The sequence below is a fragment of the Puntigrus tetrazona genome, chromosome 12 (assembly GCF_018831695.1).
Source record: "Puntigrus tetrazona isolate hp1 chromosome 12, ASM1883169v1, whole genome shotgun sequence".
NCBI lineage: Eukaryota > Metazoa > Chordata > Actinopteri > Cypriniformes > Cyprinidae > Puntigrus > Puntigrus tetrazona.
In genome coordinates this window covers 15,069,737-15,093,077 of record NC_056710.1, presented here as the reverse complement: position 1 = coordinate 15,093,077, position 23,341 = coordinate 15,069,737, and the positions used below count along the sequence as shown (strand labels likewise).

General features: G+C 35.6%; 3 protein-coding genes across 3 annotated transcripts; 2 read left to right on the top strand and 1 right to left on the bottom strand.

The window, feature by feature from the left end:
* The first annotated feature begins 929 nt into the window (after window positions 1-929).
* birc5a (baculoviral IAP repeat containing 5a) lies at window positions 930-2,945 on the top strand. The gene is made up of 4 exons (XM_043254196.1): window positions 930-1,112; window positions 1,203-1,312; window positions 1,497-1,614; window positions 2,558-2,945. The coding sequence occupies exons 1-4, from the start codon at window positions 1,005-1,007 to the stop codon at window positions 2,648-2,650; spliced, it is 429 nt and encodes a 142-aa protein (XP_043110131.1). The 5' UTR covers window positions 930-1,004; the 3' UTR covers window positions 2,651-2,945.
* A 153-nt stretch (window positions 2,946-3,098) lies between these two features.
* Window positions 3,099-9,536, top strand: tmem235b (transmembrane protein 235b). The gene is made up of 4 exons (XM_043254195.1): window positions 3,099-3,739; window positions 4,318-4,374; window positions 4,560-4,697; window positions 8,172-9,536. The coding sequence occupies exons 1-4, from the start codon at window positions 3,568-3,570 to the stop codon at window positions 8,405-8,407; spliced, it is 603 nt and encodes a 200-aa protein (XP_043110130.1). The 5' UTR covers window positions 3,099-3,567; the 3' UTR covers window positions 8,408-9,536.
* Window positions 9,537-11,634: 2,098 nt separating this feature from the next.
* On the bottom strand, window positions 11,635-22,075 carry tha1 (threonine aldolase 1). The gene is made up of 7 exons (XM_043254193.1): window positions 21,563-22,075; window positions 19,278-19,361; window positions 18,874-18,962; window positions 17,844-18,029; window positions 17,418-17,555; window positions 15,133-15,325; window positions 11,635-13,678 (listed from the first exon to the last, which is right to left on the bottom strand). The coding sequence occupies exons 1-7, from the start codon at window positions 21,798-21,800 to the stop codon at window positions 13,371-13,373; spliced, it is 1,236 nt and encodes a 411-aa protein (XP_043110128.1). The 5' UTR covers window positions 21,801-22,075; the 3' UTR covers window positions 11,635-13,370.
* Window positions 22,076-23,341: the final 1,266 nt, after the last annotated feature.

Genomic DNA, 23,341 nt, shown 5'->3' with positions numbered 1-23,341 from the left:
TTTACAGTTACTACAATAAAATCTTGTCTCTTAATTCTGGAGGAATAAATCTCATTTACTGTAACCTGGTTTTAGGTGAAACAAATGGATTGGTTCTGTTCTGAATATAATTGGCTGCCGAGGCGTCAAAACGGAGTCCAAGCAGCATTTGCTGTTGCTGTGTGCCTTACACTGTTCGCATTAGTACAGACAGACAGAACCCAACATAGTAAAGATTCTCGTTCCTTGCTATAGAAATAAACTGCTGCTAGCTACAACTAGTTTAAACCCCAATAAGTATTGCATGCTATTGTTAACCAGTTTTACAACAGCAGACGTACACAGAACATGGTAACCAGTTTTCATTGAAATAATGTAACTGACATGTCCTGCATACAGATCGTTTAGGATTCCCACAGAAAGTCCATGCAGTATTGTGAACAGCTGCTTAAAAAAACATGAAAAGGTCACCTGTGCGTTATAAACGTTTAACACTTATGAGGGAGACACAAAAACATTGGCCAATTCACCAAAGAGCTTTAATAAACCATTCAAATTCAATTTCTGTTAAAGAAAATGAGAAAGTAAATTGCGTGTTACAGTTAATTTGCGTGTTAATTTTGTATTTAGTATTATTATATAACTAATAACATTATAATGCTACATTTAATAGTGCTAATGTATGGACACATTTCTGGGTTTCTCATCATAGTTGAGTTAATCTGAAGTGCAGCGAATGGGAGAGTACCACAAATGTATTTTTTGCATTCCCATTTGCTCAAATAGCAAAAGAAACTCTGCGATAATGTTTTCAAGGCCGTTAAACCCGCATCACAGTCTTGTAAAAAGGGTCCATAAGTGCATGTAGAATATTCTCGATCTGCGCATGCGCGGAAGCGATACGCTGTAGCCAATCAAAACGCGCGCTCGAAATTTTAAACGACCGGAAGAACAGACAACAACAAGCAAACCTAGCGTGTGTCTCGGTCCCCTGCTTTATTATTTTACTGTTCTTATTCAAGAAAATGGATCTTAGCAGTGATGACCAGACTAAAATGTACTTTTATGAAAGCAGACTTCAAACATTCGTTGGCTGGCCGTTTGAAGAGGGCTGCATTTGCACTCCAGAAAACGTGAGTAAACTATTTGATCCGTCGAAATGGAAAACGTGGCTTTGTAGGTGCTGACATGAAATCTTTTACACTGCGTGTTTTGTTCGACAGATGGCCAAAGCTGGGTTTATTCACACCCCGTCTGAGAATAGTCCAGATACAGCGCAGTGTTTCTTCTGTCTGAAAGAGCTGGAGGGATGGGAACCCGAGGATGACCCTGAGTGAGTCCGTGTCTGTTAAACTTTCTGCTATTGCATTAGAGAGCTGAGAGAGGCTTTGTCTATGTAACTTAATGGAATAAGACTCGGATTTAAAGTCAGGGTTATTTAATTTATTAAATGTCATCAGTTCTCTTGTTGTTATGTATTTTGTCCCTGATGCGCTGTGGCTTTCTTGCATTATCAGGAAAGAGCATAAGACACATTCTCCTGGCTGTGATTTTATCTTGCTGAAGAAGACTGTGGACAGTCTGTCTGTGGAGGAGTTTCTGAAGCTTCAGAAAGAGAGACAGAAGTTTATCATCGTAAGTATGAGCTTACTGGCAGGTTATGTTGTCACGTTAACACTCAAAGCCGCTTCATATTAGTAAATAGAAACAAAAGCTATACTTAAATTCACCAATAATAGTGTCCTTTTCCCATTATGTTTCAGTTTACATTTTATAAAAAAAACTATAAACATAAAATTTAAAATATACTAAAATAAAAGTTGTCAAGGCACTTATTTCATTTTCGCTTAGTTTATCTTGATGTACTTAACTAAAATAACTTTAGATATCCTAGACCATAAACTAAGAAAATGACAATTGCACAACAAAATAAAATAAAAACGTATTCAAGATATCAATAAAAATAAGTCTAATTAACGTAGATGTATAATATCTAGTGTCTAATCATATTAGAATAACTGTGTTCAATTTGCAGACTTCAGCTATAAGCACCTTTTTAATTAATTGTTCACCCAAAAATAAACACCGTCATTCACTCACTCTAGTATTTCCAAATTTATTTGTTCTGAAGAAAGTTTGTAACCAGGCGTTTTTGGGTCACCGTTGACTTCCATAGTAGAAAAAAAATACTATAGAAGTCAGTAGTGACCCAGAACAGCCTGGTTTTGTAAGGCAGTAATTATCATTCATCTCAGTGTCCAGTGTTGATTCAGTTCAGTATCGCAAAGTTAGTGTAATTATCCAGCTAAATTCATGTTACATTTTGTTATCAGGTTAAGTCAGTGCAGTTAAATGAATTTTTGATAAATAAAAGTAACTCAAGCAACTCAACATCTCTCTTAATTTTCCCCTATAATAAATGAATGAGTAACCTAGTTATATTTTCTTTGACAAAATGGCGTCTCGAGTCTATTTTTTGCAAAAGTGCAATCTTCCATGATACGATAATTAAATATTACTATATTTGCTTGATTTCTGTCTTCATTTACATGCTAAGAGTATGAATGTAATCTTTCAGAAAAAATCGTGTAAACAGGCGATTGAAAAATTTGAAGAGGTGGTGAAGGTCAAGAGGGCTCAGATCATCCAGACTGCGATGGGAGAGGAGTAAAGGGTTTCATTTTGTTGTGGTCTATTTTAATTTTTTTTGTGGACCTTACTTTCCTCTTTTCTTTCTTTTGTACGTCATGCAGCGCTTTGTTTTATAAATGTCATAAATCTGTACGTCACGTCACCTGTTGAAACTGTCCGTACACACATTCTTCCTCCTCTTTATAGTATTTATTTTAAAATGATCTTAAAGACTCTCATGGCCCCAATGTTTAAGGCACATCTTCTATCTTGTTCTTTGAGACCTTTTTAGTTTTTTTCTAACTATAAAAACTGAAATAAAAGAAAATCTTGCACCTGTAATGAGTTTTCTTGGGAATGGGGAAAACCTGGAAGCATCCACATTTTTAAGTCAGGGAAGATCAGTAGAAATTATTATGGTAACCGAAGCTCAGCTTTTAAAATATTGCATTTTCTGAATTGCTCTTGCAGTGAGACTAATATGTTAGAGGAAACCAGTGTGAAGAGATACAGATGCATGCTATGATATTTATTTTGTTGCATTTGGATGTTATCAGTAAAAAAGGATGGATGGTTGAATAGTATCGTGAAGGGTGTTGGTTATGAACTGTACGTCATGTGTCCTCTGTACCAGTCATGCGTAATCTTGTGCTCAGTGTTGGTTAAACACGGACCGCACACACCGGTGAGGAATAAATGTCAAAGCAACCCGCCTTTTTTCCATAAGACCGCAAACTTTTGTAGTTATTAAGTCTTTCATGGCATCTATCGTTGTCCGCATCTCGGATGGACGGCCAGCATCACTTGCTCCAGCTGTTGGGCAGCGCGTGTGATTTATTCCATGAGCTCCTGGGACGCTTCTGTTCGGTATCTGATCGCGTCGCGCGGACAAGTGGTATGGTTTTCAGCTTAGTTTTTGCGTTGTCCTGAAACGGAATCGCGTGTGTTGTGAGCGATATGAAAATTACATTCGGTTTCGTGGTAGTCGGCGGGGGCTTAACGGGTGTCCTCAGTTTCATCTCTTTGGCGCTTGCCATCGGAACCGAATACTGGTACATCATCGAGGACAAGCGCGCGAACCACACCGACCCGGAGCGCACTAACTCTGGACTTTGGGGAGTTACAGATGGTATGACGCTCGTTTTCATCCTCGGGTCTTTAGCCGTCAGGATCTGCGAGTTGCCTGTGATCATAGTGCGATTATTTTATTCAGCTTTCACATCTTGGGTGCGCGTACTGTTCATACTGACCAATGGATTCCAATCAGTTTTCCTGACGTAGGATGACTATTAAAAAATTGTTTAATAGAGATTGCATCAACAATGCAACATCTAGCACAATAATTGACCATTTAAATCATAGTTAAAATAGCTAAATCTGTATAACTTTCTTGACGCAGGGTGCGTATTCTTATGCAAGTATAATTCAAATTGTCTTTTGGCGCTTATTTGAAACACTTTTTAAACGACACACTACTTTTCAGTTATATTTGTGACCTGTAATTTTATCGATGGACAATCTTATAGTCACTGATCGAGCAGCTGTTGCTATGGTTACCTTCTCAAGCAAAATTGAATTTTATGCCTTATTTGGTCACTGAAAACGTTGTTGAATAGGAACTATAGCCTACAAAAATAATATTCTGAATGGTTCGAGCGAGAAGCACGGTCATAATTTCCACCCTGCTAATTTACTTTGTTTTTGTAGATGTACAAAGTCATGCAGAAGACACTGGATTTTCAGACTCTGAAAGGCAGATGGAAAGTGAGTGTTGTAAACCCTTTTCATAAACACAACAACCTTAACTCCCTATAAAACTGCTTATTGCGCTGCAGCGTTCCATCAATCCAAATCTGGTTGTATCACTAAGCCGTCATTTTTTGCATTAGAATGGATATACAATTCTGTAATTTCTGTGTAGCTTAACAGCAGTGATTTACTCCATTCAGTCATGCATAGCGTGATTGCAATCTTGCTGCCCTTGAGTCTGGTGATGCTGGTGTTTGGAGGTATCTGTGGACTCGTCAGTTCCCTGGCCAGAAGCCGGACGCTCCTGATTGGATCCGCCTCGTATTTCCTCTTCTGCAGTAAGTTTGAATTATTGAATGCCACGGTTAACTCAGAAAACCACCACTGTTATAAAATCAAATATACCGGTTTATATATTGACTGCAGCAAAAAAGTTTGTCAGCGGAAAACTTTTCTGACATGCATTCGTGAGTAAACACGATGCAATGCATAGCTTTCAATCACGAAGACCCAGAGGGCAAAACATCAGAACAGCGGCAAAAAATTGTCAATTTTCCATCTGTTTCCAAGCTGCAAATATTTAAATCATGCTTCAAAAGAATTAAATGAAGATGTGAACGAAATGCAAAAGTTTTGGCCATTTTCAATCCTTATCACAGTACATGCACCCATCTCATTATTTCAATCACTAGTCAGCGTAACAAAATGCTGTGAAAAATACTTAGTGTTTTAATGTATTCGAAATGGTCATATTAAAAAACAAATTCAGTACACACCTTATTAATTATGCTAATGTTATATACGCAAGCAGATGAGCCCATAATATGATGCACTAAAATAAATGTTTTCTTTGCAATGGTTTTCTATTGGAAAATAGTACTATTTATAATTCCTTTTCCATTGTCTCCAATACTGTTTGAAAGCTATTGTTCTGTTAAAACAGCTTGAGAGAGGGTTTTTTCCCATACAATCCTATTTAAATATATATATATATATATATATATATATATATATATATATATATATATATATATATATATATATATAGATATATATATAGATATATATATATATATATATATATATATATATATATATAGATATATAGATATATAGATATATATAGATATATAGATAGATAGATAGATAGATTCACTTGTCGCCACCTACTGGAATAGAATATAGATTTTTTTTCGTCACTACTAATGGCTATGAAGTAAAATTCTCTGTAGAAAAAGGAATTGCAGAAATTTATATAAAAGTGACTATGCCCATACAACACAATATTTACAACACAGTTAATTACCACACAATAATGCCTTCACATGCTGGTTTGCTTATGCACAAGCTCTAATCCCATTGGCTAGTGCTACATAAAGAGAAGAATAAAGTAAGCAAAGAGAAGTCGACTTCTGCAAGTTATTTTTGTTAAATAAAAGAAAATATTTTACATTTGCATAATTTTTAGCGTGTTCCTAATCTCAGGCAAATTCAACTATTGTCTGCAGACTGATGGGGTACAGCACTAAATACAGTTCAAGTTCAAACAGCTGGCACTGCAGTTCTCTGAATGACAGTCAAAAACCGGAAGACTGAAGGCATTACTCATCTGGAATAATCGTAATGTCAGAGTCTTATGGGACTGAAGTTATTGCGGTTCATTGTTTTCCTCTCATGAAATTGATAGGATAATAGTGAACATCCCCACCAGCTATTTCTGTGATTGAAAGAGGCAATCTTAAGGTGAAAGGGAAAGGTGAAACCAAAAAATATCTGAGTAGATTTATGTAAGAAATAATGCAGCCCTCTGTAATTCTGACCGTGCATCAGTCCCTCATTTAAATGTGATTTTATTGCTTTTGTTCTCCCATGAACGCATGCATGAGCAGAAGAAAAAATGCATGCTGAGTACAACCAGAGCTCATTTCCTGAGACCCCTGCAAGACATCCCAGAGCAACTTAAGTATCACAGGCATGAGAATTTTGCTTTGATCTTCAAAAATACACACACAGTCATTGTGACGTAGCTGGCTTGCTCTTTACCCTGACTCTAAAAAGCATCTCAATGCCTGTGTCTCAGAGTGTTCTTTCACTATGTAGCCTGAAGACATATGACTTGAATAAAGGTTTCCTTAAAGGAGTTGGCCAATGAACCCCAGCATTTATCACTGTGGTAATAAGGAGCGCATGGCAAGTGTTTAACACAGTGAAGCTTGGAATGTAAATGCAAGGGGAAAACTTTGGCATCGGCCATGTTACTTATATTGTCTTTTATTTTTTGGAATGTCCTATATTTTTTTGGATTGGTAATGTAAAAGAAAATACAGATGCAATTTTAATGAGAGAATTTCTCTCTATGTCATTCTTCTCATCAGATGATTTGAAAGTCATCGTTTACCCAAAAATGTACATTTTCTGAAAATTTACTTATGGTGGATGAGTCGGTTTCTTCATTTGGAGAAATTTTCATTACATCACTTGCTCACCAGTGGATCCTCTGCAGTGAATGGGTGCCGTCAGAACGAGTCCAAACAGCTAAGAAAGATCAGGAAGTGTTATTATGAATTATGTACTTGTATATTGGCCAGAAGTGGTGGTATAAAATTAACTTCAGAGGATATTACTATGGCCTGTGAATTATTGTGATGTTTTTATCAGTTTCTTGAACCTTCATTCATGACGGCGCCCATTCACTGCAGAGGATCCATTGGTGAGCAAGTGATGTATGCAAAATTTCTCTAAATCTGTTTCAATGAATAAAAGAACTCATCTGCATGTTGGATCCTTCAGGGTGAGTAAATTTTCAGGAAATGTTCATTTTTGAATGAACTCCTTCATCAGTGTATCCATTCACCAGGCTGTGATGTGTGACATACACACAGTGCTGCACAAAATAATCAGTAGTTCCTGGAAAGTAAAGGCTGTTTCTTCTAAATGAGCCGACAAATGTAAGACCAGAAACGAGTCAGTTTGTTCCTGTCTAGACTCTTGCCCATGCTAATTAGAAACTGTGCTACACTCTGTTTATTGGCTCTTAATTTTATGTGCATATTATGGCTGATGTGGAAATCCATTGTCATTTTGTCAGTGTTTAATTAGATGTGATTTCTGCTGCTGTTTATCCACATCAACACATTCTGTTTTAATGAAGATTTGGTAATAATGGCTCACATCTTGGAATCATCAGGCACCACAGGGTGCCACAGGAAGCTAGTCTGACTTCCTTTCTGGTTACATTGCTGGTTTTTCTGAGCACGGATGTCGTAGACTAGTCGTGCATTTATGGCTCTCTGCGCTTACAGAGAGATAAGCGTTTAGGGGGAAAAACTCTGGAATGTTTTTTTTTTTTCAGCTCTGGTTCAGTTGATTACAGAAAAAGGTGAGTTTTTGGCAGCTCAAAATGCAGTTTTGTTCAAGTAAATCATTTAGATAAGGCAAACATTAAGTTGGGAGCTTTATTAATAAAATATGAGCTGGGAATAAGATCACTGGATCAAGACAATGTAAGACAATTGCAAAAAATGTTAGCAGAAGCTTACTGTTAAAGACCTGTATCAGTAAAGCGAAGCAATATTTTGAGACTCAGGTACCGAAGTATACTCAGATTTTAAGCCAAGTTACATCTGTTGAATTAAACCTGCTTGCCATTTTTAGCCCACACCTTAATATGTAACTGTCCATCTATCTACAGCACACCACAAGGTGAAGAATGTCTTGTATCCTCTGACAGAACAACAAGATCTAAATGATGCTTAATTGGTTTTGTTTGTGTGTGTGTGCATTCATGCGTGCCTGTGCATGTGTTTTCTCAGGTCTTCTCACTCTCTCTGGGGTGAGTCTGTACATCAGGTACTCTCAGAAGGCTCTGGAAGAAACTGAAAGGCAGATGGGTCGTGAGCAAATGGCTCAAGTGCACACATCATTCGGCTGGTCTATGGGCATGGCCTGGATCTCCTTTCTTCTGGAGGTGATCACTGGTCTTCTCCTACTGCTGGCTGCCAGGCTGGTGTCCTCAACCCAGTATGAAGAGTCCGTCGCCCCCATATAGAGACTCACCACCTCCCTGAACCATACATGTACATTTCAGGCAAGGCAGTCAGAACTTGTCAAGGTAAGGCCTTCTTTCTGTCTTATATCATTAGCAAATGTACATTTAGTGATTCAAAGTCTGGAAGCATCTATTCATATACACGATGATTGTTTCAAGTCAAATACATAAAATAACACAAATGGAAATAAATTACAATGGTAAGAAAAAAATTCTAAATTAGTTGCACACACCAAAGACCATGAAAAACATTTCTTTTGACAAGTAATGTAGATATGGACAACCAAATTGCCCTTTGTAATATGCAAAAAATATATCAGATAAGGATATTAGAACTATTAAGTACATTTCATTTAATTATTTGTTACTGTTAGGGGTCATTCTGTTTTATAGCATATAGACCAAGTCAAAGGCCAACTGTCTGGCTCATTTTCATATGTTTTGTTGTATTGCTAGTAAATTTCATGTGTTTTTGTGCCTCCGTAATTTATTGTCTTTTATGCTGGGCCTTTGTTTTTCTTGTGCTTGTTATTATGCTTGGTTTTACATTATGAGCATGTAACAGGAAGCGTGATCTAATTGTATATGTTTTACAGTCATTGTTCGTTAAATATATGTAGTTTATGAAAAGGCTTTTTTGAGCTAAATTAATTTGAATTTTGCAATTTAATTTGTTTTATATTTGATATCTTCTTTGATGTTGTGTACTTAGACTTCCGAAACTTAACATTTCATGATTGCGTGCTTTGAATTTTTAAAACTTTGATCTTTTCATTTAGTCATGCTGTAGCTCTTAGAAAATATTTGCTAAGATGGATCTTACATTTCTATCCATCACACCAAAACAAGCAGATTTCATTTGCAATGCCAAGAGACATCTCACAGTCCCTGAGAAGCTGTATCTTGTGAATGCTGTTGTTCTTAAATTACTGTTAAATTACTGTCTTCTCGTTAAAATGTATAAACATTTAGTGCTTTGCACTTTAGCTTGATTAGTAGCTGCTGTTGTTTGTTAACTCTAGTTGTTATATTGTCATTTTTTATTATTCTGGTTTTGTTTTATGCAATAGTGCGGAACATATTGTTTTTAAATATTCGCTAAGATTAAAGCTTAACTGAATTGTCTGTATGTAATGGTTTTTATATTTGATTTTTTTTGGACTTGTTTTATAAAAATGTATTAGGAATAACATATTTGAGCACCAAAAGGCTGGGCAAATGTGACTTACAGGCAAATAGTCATAAGGGAAAAATATAATATTTCATATATGAAAACAAAGCTCTAACTGGTCAACAACAACAGAAGAAATGTGACTCACAATAATGACTCAAAAGGTGCTTTTGGCACACTTGGATGAATTTCTGAATCATAAAGAATGTATTGTCTTAAATGAGCACCCTCGTGGGTTTAATGTTTTTTCTATGCAATATAACAGTAGCCACAGACGTCAGAGGTCTGCTTTAACACTTTCAGGAGGCAGAGAGGCAAGAAATCAGAATCATGAATTTTTTCATTTCAGGTGTGGAAAGAAAACTAAACAAGTGAGTGACGAGGCTACCTTTTTAATTAAAAAAAAAAAAATCTTAATGCTTCTTTCCAAACCGAAATTGTTAATTTGTCTTATTACAAATGTAATAAATGGCTGTGTAAATTACAGCCATTTCTTTAAAGACCAGGCTGGTCTGAAAGCATAGATTACCAGATGCTGCATCCAAAACAGATGTAAATGTTTTTTGTTGAATTATTCACAAACTATAAATTGCGCTTTGTTGCCATCCCTATTTTTGACATCTTTTAGATGAATACATTGAGTCCAGTAATAGCACTCAAGCCCTCACTGAATAATTTTGAATTTCTGTTGGAGACAATCTGCTTTTGTGGCCTTCTCCATAAGTAGATGATTAGTCCACCCCATCAAGCATACATAGCCCCATCAGAGCGTTAGTGGGCCACACAAGGCTAAAATTAATGTTCCTTTGGGCTGGCCTTGTGGCTCACTCCATAATGGCACATGCCAGTGTTTTTCCATCATGAGATGCTGCACCCTTATATGCAGTCTATCAATGTGCCTATTGATTCTCTGCTATTTATGCAACTACATGCATCATGCAGAAATACAACCATTAATTAATCCCAATGAGATTATGAGCAGGCAGCAGTTTTACTATGAAGTTTTAAATATTTCTCTATTTTTTCATTTTGTAGTGTAATTTAATTTAGTGTACATTAGTATTATTATTATAAGACTTCACTCTTCAGAATGGCTTTGTTGGCAGAAAATACAAATCAGTGTAAACAGGCCAATCACACAAAGCCATTAAAACTGTCCACATTTCACCATAAAATTAATCATACATTTAATAAGCAGACAATTTTGTGCATTGTTTTTTTTTTTTACAAATTTAAATCACTAAAACAAATACTGCCGTTATGTATAAATAAATCATTTATATGTTAATGAGAATATGAAATTTAGAATCTGAATACAAAAAAACCCCTATGAAATGAAATGTGCTGGCATGAAAATTTAAAATAAATAAATCTTTTAAGCAAAACATACTTTTTTTCCCTTTTATTTTAAAATTGGCATATAACCTGACATTTTCCTGACAGGTTTTGTGAGAATCACCCACACTTGATGTTGTATACATGATTCTGCATAAGTTATGCAATTTTTGTAAGGCAAAACCAGATATTGGCACCTCAGCCATGACACGGTTTACAATGTCTTGACTAAATTTCACAAATAAGCAACAGAATAAATTCAAATGCCCAAAACAAGTTTAGGGATTTGCCGTTCAAAAAATATGTAGATCCAGTAAATTCATTCCTTATACATTCTAAAGCAAAAAAGAGATTATCAGCCAAAACAGTGGTCCTGAGCCCCTTCTGATATTCATGTTGTCATGCTGATCCTTCACATGACTACATCTTATCCTTATGGGGAATGCTTACTTAACAAATCGTGATATAAACAATAAAATGAGCCATAATGTGTCTTTATAAAAGCCCTCCAACTACTTTGGCTGTTCAAAGAACGCATTTAAACAAGATTCAAATGTCAGTCACAATAGTTTATTGTGAGAAACCATTAAGTGTGTGTGTGTGTGTGTGTGTGTGTGTGTGTGTGTGTGTGTGTGTGTGTGTGTGTGTGTGTGTGTGTGTGTGTGTGCAGTGTATATACACACCATGTGGGTGTTCTATACCTCTCACCACTGCACTCAAGTTGAACAGCAAGGACTTACCCACTTTATTCAAAGTAGTGTTAGATCATATTTGACCATGTCTTCCAGCATAATTAAAAGCTGCCCAATTAACTTGCTTAATTTAAATTGTGTATGACAAATATATATTAAAAACCATTATCCTTGTATATATAAAATGTTGTGCAGAAACCTTATGATCATTTCTCAAATATGCGTACATTGTACATTTTGATTCATAGAATAAACATACAAACAGAAAATGCACATAAGCCCCTCTTTCAAATGCGAAATCTATGAATCTCAAATTGTCATGAACTTGAAAGCAACTGAATGGTTTTAGCTGTCTGCCTTGTAAAAGACTCCTAATTAATGTCATTAGCATATCAAATATCACAGATCATAGTAATTTAGAACAGCAAACTGCAACAGCTAACATTTTCAAAAACCAATACTCCAACAATAAAACGTTTGTGCGTCTGCTCAGACCCTGACGTGACACTAAGCATTTTTCTATGTGAAAGACATTTTTGACAAGTGAACACTGGCGTGCATTTAAAAGTGTTTCCACACTCTAAGATCAAATCTGTGCGTTTGCACGCTTTATAAATGAGACCCCTGATTGTGTCAGAAAATACTAGTTTTATCTGTAACAAAACAACTAGTCAACAAAGTAGTCTAATACCAAAACTCATTAACAGCAAGTCTTGTCTGGTACCCAAAATAAACTATATTAGCAGCCTTCTTTCAGCCAAGAAGTGATGAGTGATAAAGTGATAAAATTATTAAAAACGAGCAGTTTCTTGAATAGTCTGTTTTCAATATTTACAAACCTCAACAATTAATGTTATACCAAACCGCTTCACAACGTCCCATAAACATTACATTTCCACAAACATTCCCTCTTATTCATGGAGACAAACAGCCTCTACAATATAGTTATAACACCAATCAACAGTTGAAAAATATAACAAGCATCAACGACTAATTAACAAACTAATCAATGAATGAATATACAAGCACTGTAATGATTCTTATAAATGATTATGACTTAATGGAATAATAAAATAAATTGTTATAAATGAACATACATTACATAAGATTCCTGTCTTGAAGCAAAATATGCATTTGAGGATATATATTCTTCAGAATATAATAATTCATTTTCAGAATATAATAATTCATTTTGAAGTTTTTACAGGTTTCTTTTTTTTAAAAAAGGTCTCTGCATTGTAAAAAATATTAGCATTATTTTAATGGTAGAAAAACTGGAAATGTTACGGTTAATTTTTTAATGGTAATTTAATGGTAAATAAACTGACATTCCCAGAATGCCCTGCATTGCATTTATTAGGGTTTTTTGTTTTACATGTTGTTAAATGAATGTTTATTGCATATTTCAGTTTGAGTCTCACCATGACGGTGTTTAGTGTTCACACGAATGACACCGAGTACCTTCTATATATGTCTATTTTTAAAAGCTGCTTGTGATGGGCTTTGGTCTATCACGTGACATTCACCACCTGCATTTGGTGGTTATCAGTGTATTTCAAAAATACAAAACTGATTTCGGTACTTTTAATTCTTTGGTAAATTAACATCGTATCAGTTAAGTAAATTACGGTATTTAACTGTAAATTTAAAACCTAAAATGCTGTTACCAAATATCTTGCAGTCGCCGCCGTTTTTTTTTTTTTTTTTTTTTTTACAGATTGTTTTTTACAGTGTGGGACCAATAGAATGAATGTGAAGGCTCTTCTCATGATATCCTGTTAGATTTGAGTTTGTGCTGTTGGGCTACAAACTGAGCTTTCAGTATAGCCAGCTGAGTGTCTTCCTCGCTGATACCCAGATGCCACACAGCCCTGACTGATCCCCCGACATGGGGGAACATCAGAACCTGGACCCCCTGACCCAAAGCCTTCACCTCTTCTTCATCGACCCCTGCCATCCTCTCGCAGAACTCCACTGAGCTCATCTGGGTGTCCTGAAGACGAAACCTCAAAATGTTGGTTTCCACATTGTTTAGATCCAACTCATACAGAGGAGGGTCACACTGTAACAATGCTAGAAAAAGAACAAGGTGAAAGACATTCCATCAGAATCTTAAAAATGGAACTTCGATATTTAAATTTGGCATTTAATTTCCTTTTACATAAGCAAAATTGAAATGCACTGAATGGGGACTAAAACTTTCAAGCTTTAAAAGGGCACTATGTCCATATAATTTATATGTGCATTATATTCCAAGTCTTCTGGAGTCATACAATTGCTTGTGTGAAAAACAATCTATTCAAGTCATTATTCACTGACATACAATACCTGCTGCATTCACAGTCATTGAGTTGAACTCAAGGACCAAATCTATTTGATTGTCAATAGAATCATTAAAATGTCCTTTTATGCCATTTGAAGCTTGAAAGCCCTGTATCTGAATTGAAAAGGAGAAATAAAAATAAAAAAAATCACCTTTTGTCATCCCGGGAAGAATGAATGTTAAATGGGTTTCTAAGAACATCAAGGCAACTAAATAATGGCTTTTATTTTTTGACTGAATTGTTTCATTGAATTTATTTATTTTAACAGCTTCAGTTATGACCAACTAGTTTTTTTTTATGCTTTCAGAAATTAGAAAGTAAATGAAAGACCTACTGTTGTGAAAATCAAGTTTGTAATATTGTTTACGTGTCATTTTATCAGTCAGTGCCACTGCTGAGCGAACTGTAGTGGTACCTAAGACCATTTTAAAAATATGTTTTGAATAAGCCCCTGTTTCCTACCATCACAAACATATAACCAGTCCCGTTTCATATAATTAGCCAACTGTATCTACCTAAGAATGTTGAAGGATGTAGCTGTCTGAGGTGGCAAATGGGAACATTGTGACATGTTCATGAAGTGTTCAACATTTGTTTTCATTTAGTTTTTTTTTTTCCAGTTATTTAAGTGCATTATCCGGTTATCTTTTCCCAAAATGTTCAGTGTGAGCTCTGTACTCAAACCGTTTATACACAACACTTTTTGTGCATATATAATTCGAATGTATAATTCGTTCTTCCTGTTCAGAATCGGTTTCAATCATACATGGCTGAATCGATCCAATTCTGCAACTTCAGTTAACCGAGTAAAAAGTGGAGCGGGTATTCTGATCTGGTTTTGTCGAGTGGAGGTGGTTGCCTATTCATGATTACTTGTAAACAAAAAGAGAGTTACGTTAAAGCCATTTTAAGGCATTTAAATCATTTTTGCAAGATAAAAACCTTTAAATGTCATTTTAATTATGAAAGACGAGTTTTAAGGGATGAAAGTAGGAACTGCATGGAGACTTCAAATAAGCTACATTCAGTTGTAGAGGTTTACTAAGCATTATGTAATTAGATGACTAACAAAACAACGGCCTTAATTCCAGCTACTATGAATAAGAGTATTTTATGTGCTTAATATTTTCCTATATGTTTTTTAGAATCATTATGTTCTCAGAAGAGATCTAACTAAGCACCTACAGTGCAAGGTTCTGTCACCTTGAGCAAAGCTTCTGGCTTTCCTGTGGTCCTCCTCCAGTCTGCCAATCATGTCTGACAGGGCAATCTTTCCAGCTGCTGCCAAGATACCCGACTGGCGCATTCCGCCGCCAAGTGCCTTGCAAGCACGTACTGCTCTCTGTATGAAATCTTTTGACCCACCTAGCATGGTGCCCACAGGCGCCCCGAGTCCCTGCCAAAGAGCAAATCAGATCAGATTTCCAGCTCTTCACATGAAATATAATCGACAGGGATAGAGAAAACAAAACAGGATCTAAAATATTCGGAACAGATTTTTTCATATATAATTATTGTATTAAATGGATGCATGTTTACACACCATCCACCGTAATGCACTAAATACGCTAGAGGGCTTTCATGTTTTTTTCCTTTTTTTAAAAAAAGCATTTTCCTAAAAGGTTAATGTTAAAACTTATATATTTACATTACACTTACATTTTATCATCTTAACATGTTGGCTCATAAGGCAACCTGTTCCATGTAATATCAACCCTGTACTGTTCAAACAATATGTCTACAATAATATTTGCATTTATAAATAAAGTATATGACGTACATTGTACAACATAAATTGCAAATTACAAATGCACTTAATAAATGCATCAAGTACAATCAAACTGCTGTTACAATATATGAGTAGACGCACGTTGTGTCTGGAATACAGATGGCTGCTATTTCTCTCCAGAACAGATAAGTGATTTGATATTCATATTGCTGGTCTTTGTCTATAAGCCCCAATTATGTTTAATATCTTTCAGTAAGAGGGGAAAGAGGAAAGTTCGATGATGGAGAGTAGCCTATTTTCGGCTAGATGCAAACAAGTTCTCTAATTAAAATGCAAATATGCTTGTTGACATCTACTCCAAGGATTTTGTTGAGTTGAGAGTGATTAGGTTTTACTTCAGGGTTTCTTCAATTGACTTTGTGTGTATGTGATGATCTGAGTTGTGATGTTGAGTTCATTCTGCAGGGAGTAATGAGAAGGACGTTTCAAAATCCTAGATGATAAGATGTGATTACAGGTGTGTTATCAGAGGAAAGTACCATCACACTTTGATGATATGAATGAACTAAGGCTTGATAATCTGGATGTGTGAGACTCCTTCAGGGTGCAGGTTATAAAGCATACGAGCATTGACTTTAACAAGGTCATTTTCAGTGCCTCTCACCTAAACTGATTTCTCCTGCTTTTGGTGCGAACTAAAGATTCTGTTTTTCACTGCCCGGGGTTGTTTTGTTCAAAATTACTGAAATAACGTCTCTGAAAGAAACACTTCCTAAAGCGTGCAAACTACTGCTGGTTTATAATAAGTACATTTTTTCTATTATGAAAGTCTCACCACTGTTCAAGGTGAACTTGTTGCTGCATTTACTGTACAGTTTCAATTTTCAAATTATGTTCTCCTTTCTCTCACATAAAAATTTTATTGGCCTGCTGGCAGTCATAATAAAACAACCTTGATAATAAAACAATGTGTGCTGAAATAAAGGCTAGTCATTCCCCAAAATTAATCAAAATAAATACACACACATTTCCGTTTGTGTTTAGGGTCAGTAAGATTTTAAAAGAAACTTTTTTTCTTTCAAAACAGTAGTATTACTTAATAGAACTGTTATTACTATATAACTGTAACTAATATATATTTCATTTGTTTCATTAATGGCAAAGCTGAATTTTTATGCAGCCATTACTTCAGTCTTCATTTTTACGTGAACTTTCAGAAATCATTCTAACATGGTGTTTTGGTGATTAAGAAACATTTCATATAATTATCAATGTTGAAAACAGTTGTGCTGCTTACCATTTTTGAGAAAACGTTTCCCCCCCAAGGTTCATTTATTTAAAATATAGATTTTTTTGTAACTTAATGATGTTTTTGTAACATTCAACTGTCAAACTCGATCAGTTCAATGCATCCTCAATAAAAAAATGCAATACTAAAAAATAGTACAGAGTCTAACCATTTGAATGAATACATTTGTAAATAATTAATTGTACAAAATCGACATTTAGCATTAACTTTATATCAGACATGCAATGCATAGTAAAAGTGAATAATTTAAAACATATATGTGTGTGTGTGTGTGTATATATATATATATATATATATATATATATATATATATATATATATATATATGTATGTATATATATATGTATGTATGTGTGTATATATACATACATAGATACATACATACACACACACATACACACACACACACAGTGGACCATAAACAAGCACGGTCAGAGTGTGAGTGCTCACCTTAGACAGACACACACTGACAGAGTGGCAGTGCTGCAGTATAACAGAGGGTTGGATTCCCAGAGCCACGGCTGCATTCATAACTCTCGCTCCATCCATATGCACAGCCAAACCGAACTCATCAGCCACAGACCGAAGCTTGGAGTGAAAACCACAAACGGTTATCTAAGTCTTCTGCTTTATTTTTAAACGTATAACATAAACGTGTAACACGTGAATGTTTTGAGGTAATGGATGAAATGATTTGCGCCGCAGCTCTGAATAAATCAGTGTATGTTAAATTACTCATTTACTACATGAACATCACCAGGAGGTGTAAATGGAGGGATTGTATCCCATTGCTTAGTTTAGCCCCAAGTGTCTGGCTGCCTTAACGTATTCTCACTCTCACACATTTACTGAACTAATGTTTAACCAATATCTAACCTCCTGCAGGAAGGAGAGTGGGAGGACGCGGCCTCCCTGAATGTTGTGCGTGTTTTCCACACAAATCAGGCGAGAGCGTGGGTAGTGTGGGTTAGGGTAATCGTGACGGATCTTGGAAGTCAGCTGGTTGAGGTCAAAGGTCCCATCACCAAGAGTAGTGACTGTTGCAGAATGGACGCCTGCAATCTATGAACAAATAACAAAAGAGCATTGTATTTCAGCCTACAGAACTATCAACTATGTTTCTTCAACTGTGGACACTTTTTGGAAAATAAACACACATTTCATAACCCTAATAGTTAACTTAGTTCGTCTGCCAACAAAGTTCAACAAATACTCCACTATTGAAAAGTTTGAGGTCAGTCATTTTTTCCTTTTTTTTTCAAGAAATTAATACTTTTAGTCAAGCAAGCACCCTTTGAATTGAATGTCAAAAGTGACATTAAAGACTTTTACAAAATGTGTTACAAAAATGTTTCTCTATTTCTAAAAAAACATCACAGTTTCTGCAAAATAATCAGCATAATTCTTTTCAATACTGATAATGAGAACCTTTTTTTTGAGCACTAAAGCAGCGTATTAGACTCATTTCTGATGATGGATAGTGAATAAAATTTTAAACTACATTAAAAAATACATAATTATTTAACATTTTAATAATACGTTTAAATATTACTATTTATTATTATTATTCATCAAATGAAGCCAGCCTTTGTTTCGCATTTCTTTGAAAAATATATAAAAAAAAAAAGCTTACTAACCTCAACCTTTGAAATAGCAGTTTTATCACTCAACAAATTATATTTGATAATATTGTGATAATTTCCACCACATCTTAAAATTATAATTGTGTTGAATATCATTCTGTGGTGAAAATGGCATTTTAATATTTTGGAATAAATTGGCAGGGTCCTTTATATGCTATGTGAATAAAGTAGTTGTCATGCAGTATTTCATTTTAAATTAAATCGATACAGGATTAATTGGAATTGCATGAGAGAAAACATAAACCTATTAAATTGGTTCATACCTGTGCACTTCCTCCTTGCTCATAAACGTGAATATGAGAGAGATCACCTACTATCATCTCATCACCTCTTTCTCTGCAGTGCACCATAACTGAGACAAAGAATAAGGATAGACATATGAGGGTAACATATGAGGTGGAAAAAATAGCTCTGCTATACATTAGTGTAACATCTGGTCACTAACAAAAACTAAATTCCAAGAAGAGTGAGCTATTTCTGTGAGCGCGAATCAATATCATTTTTGAAATATCAGATTTTAATATCCAGAAGCGGCTCTCAGACAGTGACAGAGACCAAAGCGACACGCACAAAAAAAAAGCATTATAAATGTCCATTTTACCTTAGAGCTTTTACCAAGTGACAACAAGTTTTATTAATAGCCCCGGGCACCATCCCTCAATCTCACCTGCAATCAGGTTACTCATTGTTCCTGAGGGGACATACAAAGCCGCTTCCATGCCGAACATATCAGCAGCTATTTTCTGTAGGTCTACAGAAAGAATGGAAAAAATATCTCATAGAAATGCAGTAAAGCGAGAACATATGTGAAGCACAGTTTTGCGTTGCATATATAAACACTGCTAGTCAAAAGTATGTACTTGCATACTTATTTCTTAAAATGTATTTCGTAGTACAAATACACACACACACACACACACACATATATATATCAGAGGTGGGACCAAGTCCCAAGGATGTTTAACATTTTAATATATTTTTATAAACATAAAGTGCTTGATAATGTCTTGAAGCAAAATCTAAAATAATTACATAAAAAAATCTACTATCAATGGTAAAACTCAACGCAACTAGAGTAGAGCTAAATACATTTAAAAACATTTTCTCTATTTTAACCCTAAATACTTCACCAATTGTTCTATAAATAATAAGCATATTTAAAATATACTGTATATTAATGCTGTCTCTTAATCACTCCCGAGAATAAAACGCGATTGTAAAACGTAGTCCGCTTGACGCTTGAAGTATTCGGCCAATCACAACGCACCGCATAGCTGGCAGCAATTTGCAGCAACATTTAGTGATTAATAACAAATAATGCGAGTTGTTTGTGTATTGATAATTACGTTTTATTCTGGGGAGCGATGAAGAGACAGCATTCATATATTTAAATATGAATTACAATTAGCAAAGTATTTAGGGTTAAAATAGAGAAAATATTTTTTTTTTAATTCTAGTGAAAAGAGGCAAATTAGAGGCGACTGGTGGCCAGTGAAGTAATACTCCTATGTAGTGCCATAATTTAACCATACATGCTGGTGCTGTTTAATAAATATAACCTACATGTATTTCTCGAGTTGCTGTAAGTTTTACCAGTCATAATAGCTTGCTTATTTGTTTAATGTTTTGTTTTAAAACATTATCAAACACTCAATGTTTATAAGTTTTCATTTTGTAACTATACTCACAGTATTGTTTTATGACATTCGTGCATAAGTGAATGTTAAAAAGCAAATACAGATTTTAACACAATAAATAAATTTAAATAGCGTTTATAAAAACACAAGGACACCATCTGCATTCAGGGAAACTCTTTCTTGTATTCTTTTAACGGGCAGTCTTCACTGAGACTCATTCAACTTCCAACAAGGAGAGAAAGATCACAGAAAGGCTAAAAACTTCACTAACTCCAAATATAGCAAAACTTTTTATGTTATATGTTTATTATCTAATAATAAACATATAACAACCAGGTTCATAAAACTGAACTACTGGTACTACTACTGAGGTAAACTAGTGCATTAAAATTCCCAAAACTGTTGTAATTTCCCCCACTTTCTGTCAAGTGTGCTCGAGAAGCACTAAAATGAATGGACTTCAATGCTGGAACTATTGAGATATATATATATATATATATATATATATATATATATATATATATATATATATATATATATATATATATATATATACACACACACACACACACACACACACACACTCTCTAATGATTTTACAAAAATGTAAGTTAAGACAAAACAAAACAACCTATGAGGTAATTAAAGCTATGAATTAAATATCAGTCCCAAACTAGTTTTTGTTATTAAACTGGGCTGAGCCACCATTCATTGAAACATGCAAAAAAGACACAGTTAAAATAATAAATAAAATGCTATTTTTTGGTTTGTGGAAACAACAGTTAGGATTCAATACTAACACGAACTGTTAATGAAACATGTAAACTGCTTTTGAAGAGAATGAATATCATCACGTTCAGGCAAATCCTTTCCAACTAACAAACGCAGTACCTGTTATGTAACTTAACGTTATTTGTATTGCACTTTTACTTCGCTTTGCTGAAGTGGAACATGATATAACGTATACCAGAACCGGATAGTTCGCTTTTTTGAGGTGAGAGGCATTTTATTGCACAACAAGTTACGGAAATAACAACAGAATGAAGACGCTGACACAAGCCCCGTATGAAACAGCCTTCACGCGCGTCTTTTAAAATGAAAGTCCGGCATGGGCAAAAACCTAAAAGTTACGTTTTTTGTCCGTTCCCACCAGGTAAGAAACGCCGGCGTAACGAACGCGCAACGCCCTCCCGTGGCCAATTATATAAACAACAGATAAAACAGCAGACCGTAGTGGAGAAGGCTTGCGTCCGCCACACCTGGATTTTTTTTTGTTCGTTTGTTTTTCACGTAACAGAAGCACGCAGTCTCTAACCTTTAACCGTAGGGTCTTCTCCGAACACGTTGTCTCCGACCTCCGCCTCGGCCATGGCTCGGCGCATGACTGCTCCGGGTTTGGTGACCGTGTCGCTGCGGAGGTCAACGGTGCGCACGGTCCTTCCCGCGATCACCTGCGGGGACCGATGGTACAGCCGCACCGGACCCGCGCGACGAGGTTTGTGGAAACGGTCGCGGAGCAAACGAGCTGGGATCGTCAGCGTTTTGGAGCTCATGTCTTCTCCGCTAGTTTCGCAGTGTAACGTACTGGTGTTTTCCGCGACAGCTAGTCAATCAGTTCACACTTCTCGGCACTTTACTGAACTTTGTTTCACTTTATTCGGTGATCATTGTAAGCTGCCTTAGGTTTATAGACGTAAATAATTGAAAGCCGACGACATCGATCGGTTTACAGCGATCCTTTCAAAACTACAAAAGTGCTTGAAGCTGTTGAATCAACAGAAAGACGCCGCTTGCGACGTACAGTCTGTGATATTGATACAGGTGAAAAAAATCTGCAGCCTGACCCTCAGTCAGTGATGGACGAGGAAAAAATATTAGCACTTAATAGGTTGAATATGTTATACTCACTTTGTCCACTTGTGGGCGCACAAGTATAACATTTGCAGAGGCTTAGCGCCGTCAATAGTTAGCAAGGACTAAACTTTAGCTTGGGGATTTGAATCTCTCAGCTGCATTTTGTAGTAGTATATTGATTTTTATTTTTACTTTCCTATATAATTTATCATACAGCGACCTCAAAAATAATTTGGCTGCACTCAGATTGGCACTGCATTCAATTAAATAACAAGAAAGTGGCGGTCAGCGCAAGCACTTCTAGTCTGTTAACACTTTAACTTATTTTCCACAAAATTGTAATAAAGTTAAAGTGTTAATCCACATCTGTGTTTACTTTTTGACCTCTGTGTGAATTTAAGGACTTTGAGGAAACTAACTTAGTTCTAGGAAAAACCAAGGCGTCATTTGTTTACAGATGCCATATTATGATATTTTGTGGGATCTATCGCAATGATATCCTTCAACTACACTGAGATGTGATTTTTGGAATAATAGGCTGTATATTTATTATTTTTTCACCAAGGCTGCATTATTTTTTATTATTTATTCATTTATGTGTAAAAACGGATAATTCCAGTTTTTTATTTATTTTATTTATGTTTTTTTTTATGTTATCATGTTTTTTATTGTGTTAGCTGTTTTTTTTTTTAATAGTTATTTTCAGGCCCAGCTGCAGTTTGATCGAGATTAACAATGAAGAGACACGTATATGCGCACACACAGACACACGCTCCACAATTAAATTTTTTGAAAAGCTATGCTTTGAACGAGATTTTTATTGTTTATTGTAAAAGAAAAAGTGCACTGGATAAATTTGAACGTTACACATAACATACTACCACGTAATACACTTGTGCGGTGTTTAACAAATCAGACATCTTGACTGCATATCATTCTATCAGATCCACCTACGGATGTGTAGCAGTGTCCTTTAGTCACGACATGCATGTTTGCTAAGTGCCTGCATGACTTACTGAAGATGCTCCCCGTTCGACTGTAATAAGCGGCCTTTAAAATATCCATATCTCATTAATAGCGCTTAATTGCAAATCACAACCGGTATGCCAGCAAGGCTCCTAATTCTGCCCGGTGCTCGAGTGTCAAGCTCACATGCTCAGTGCCGTGAGTAACACGATCTTATTTACACTCGCTGCACTCAGACCTGAAAGGCCCGTCCACCCGCTGCAGTGATGTCATA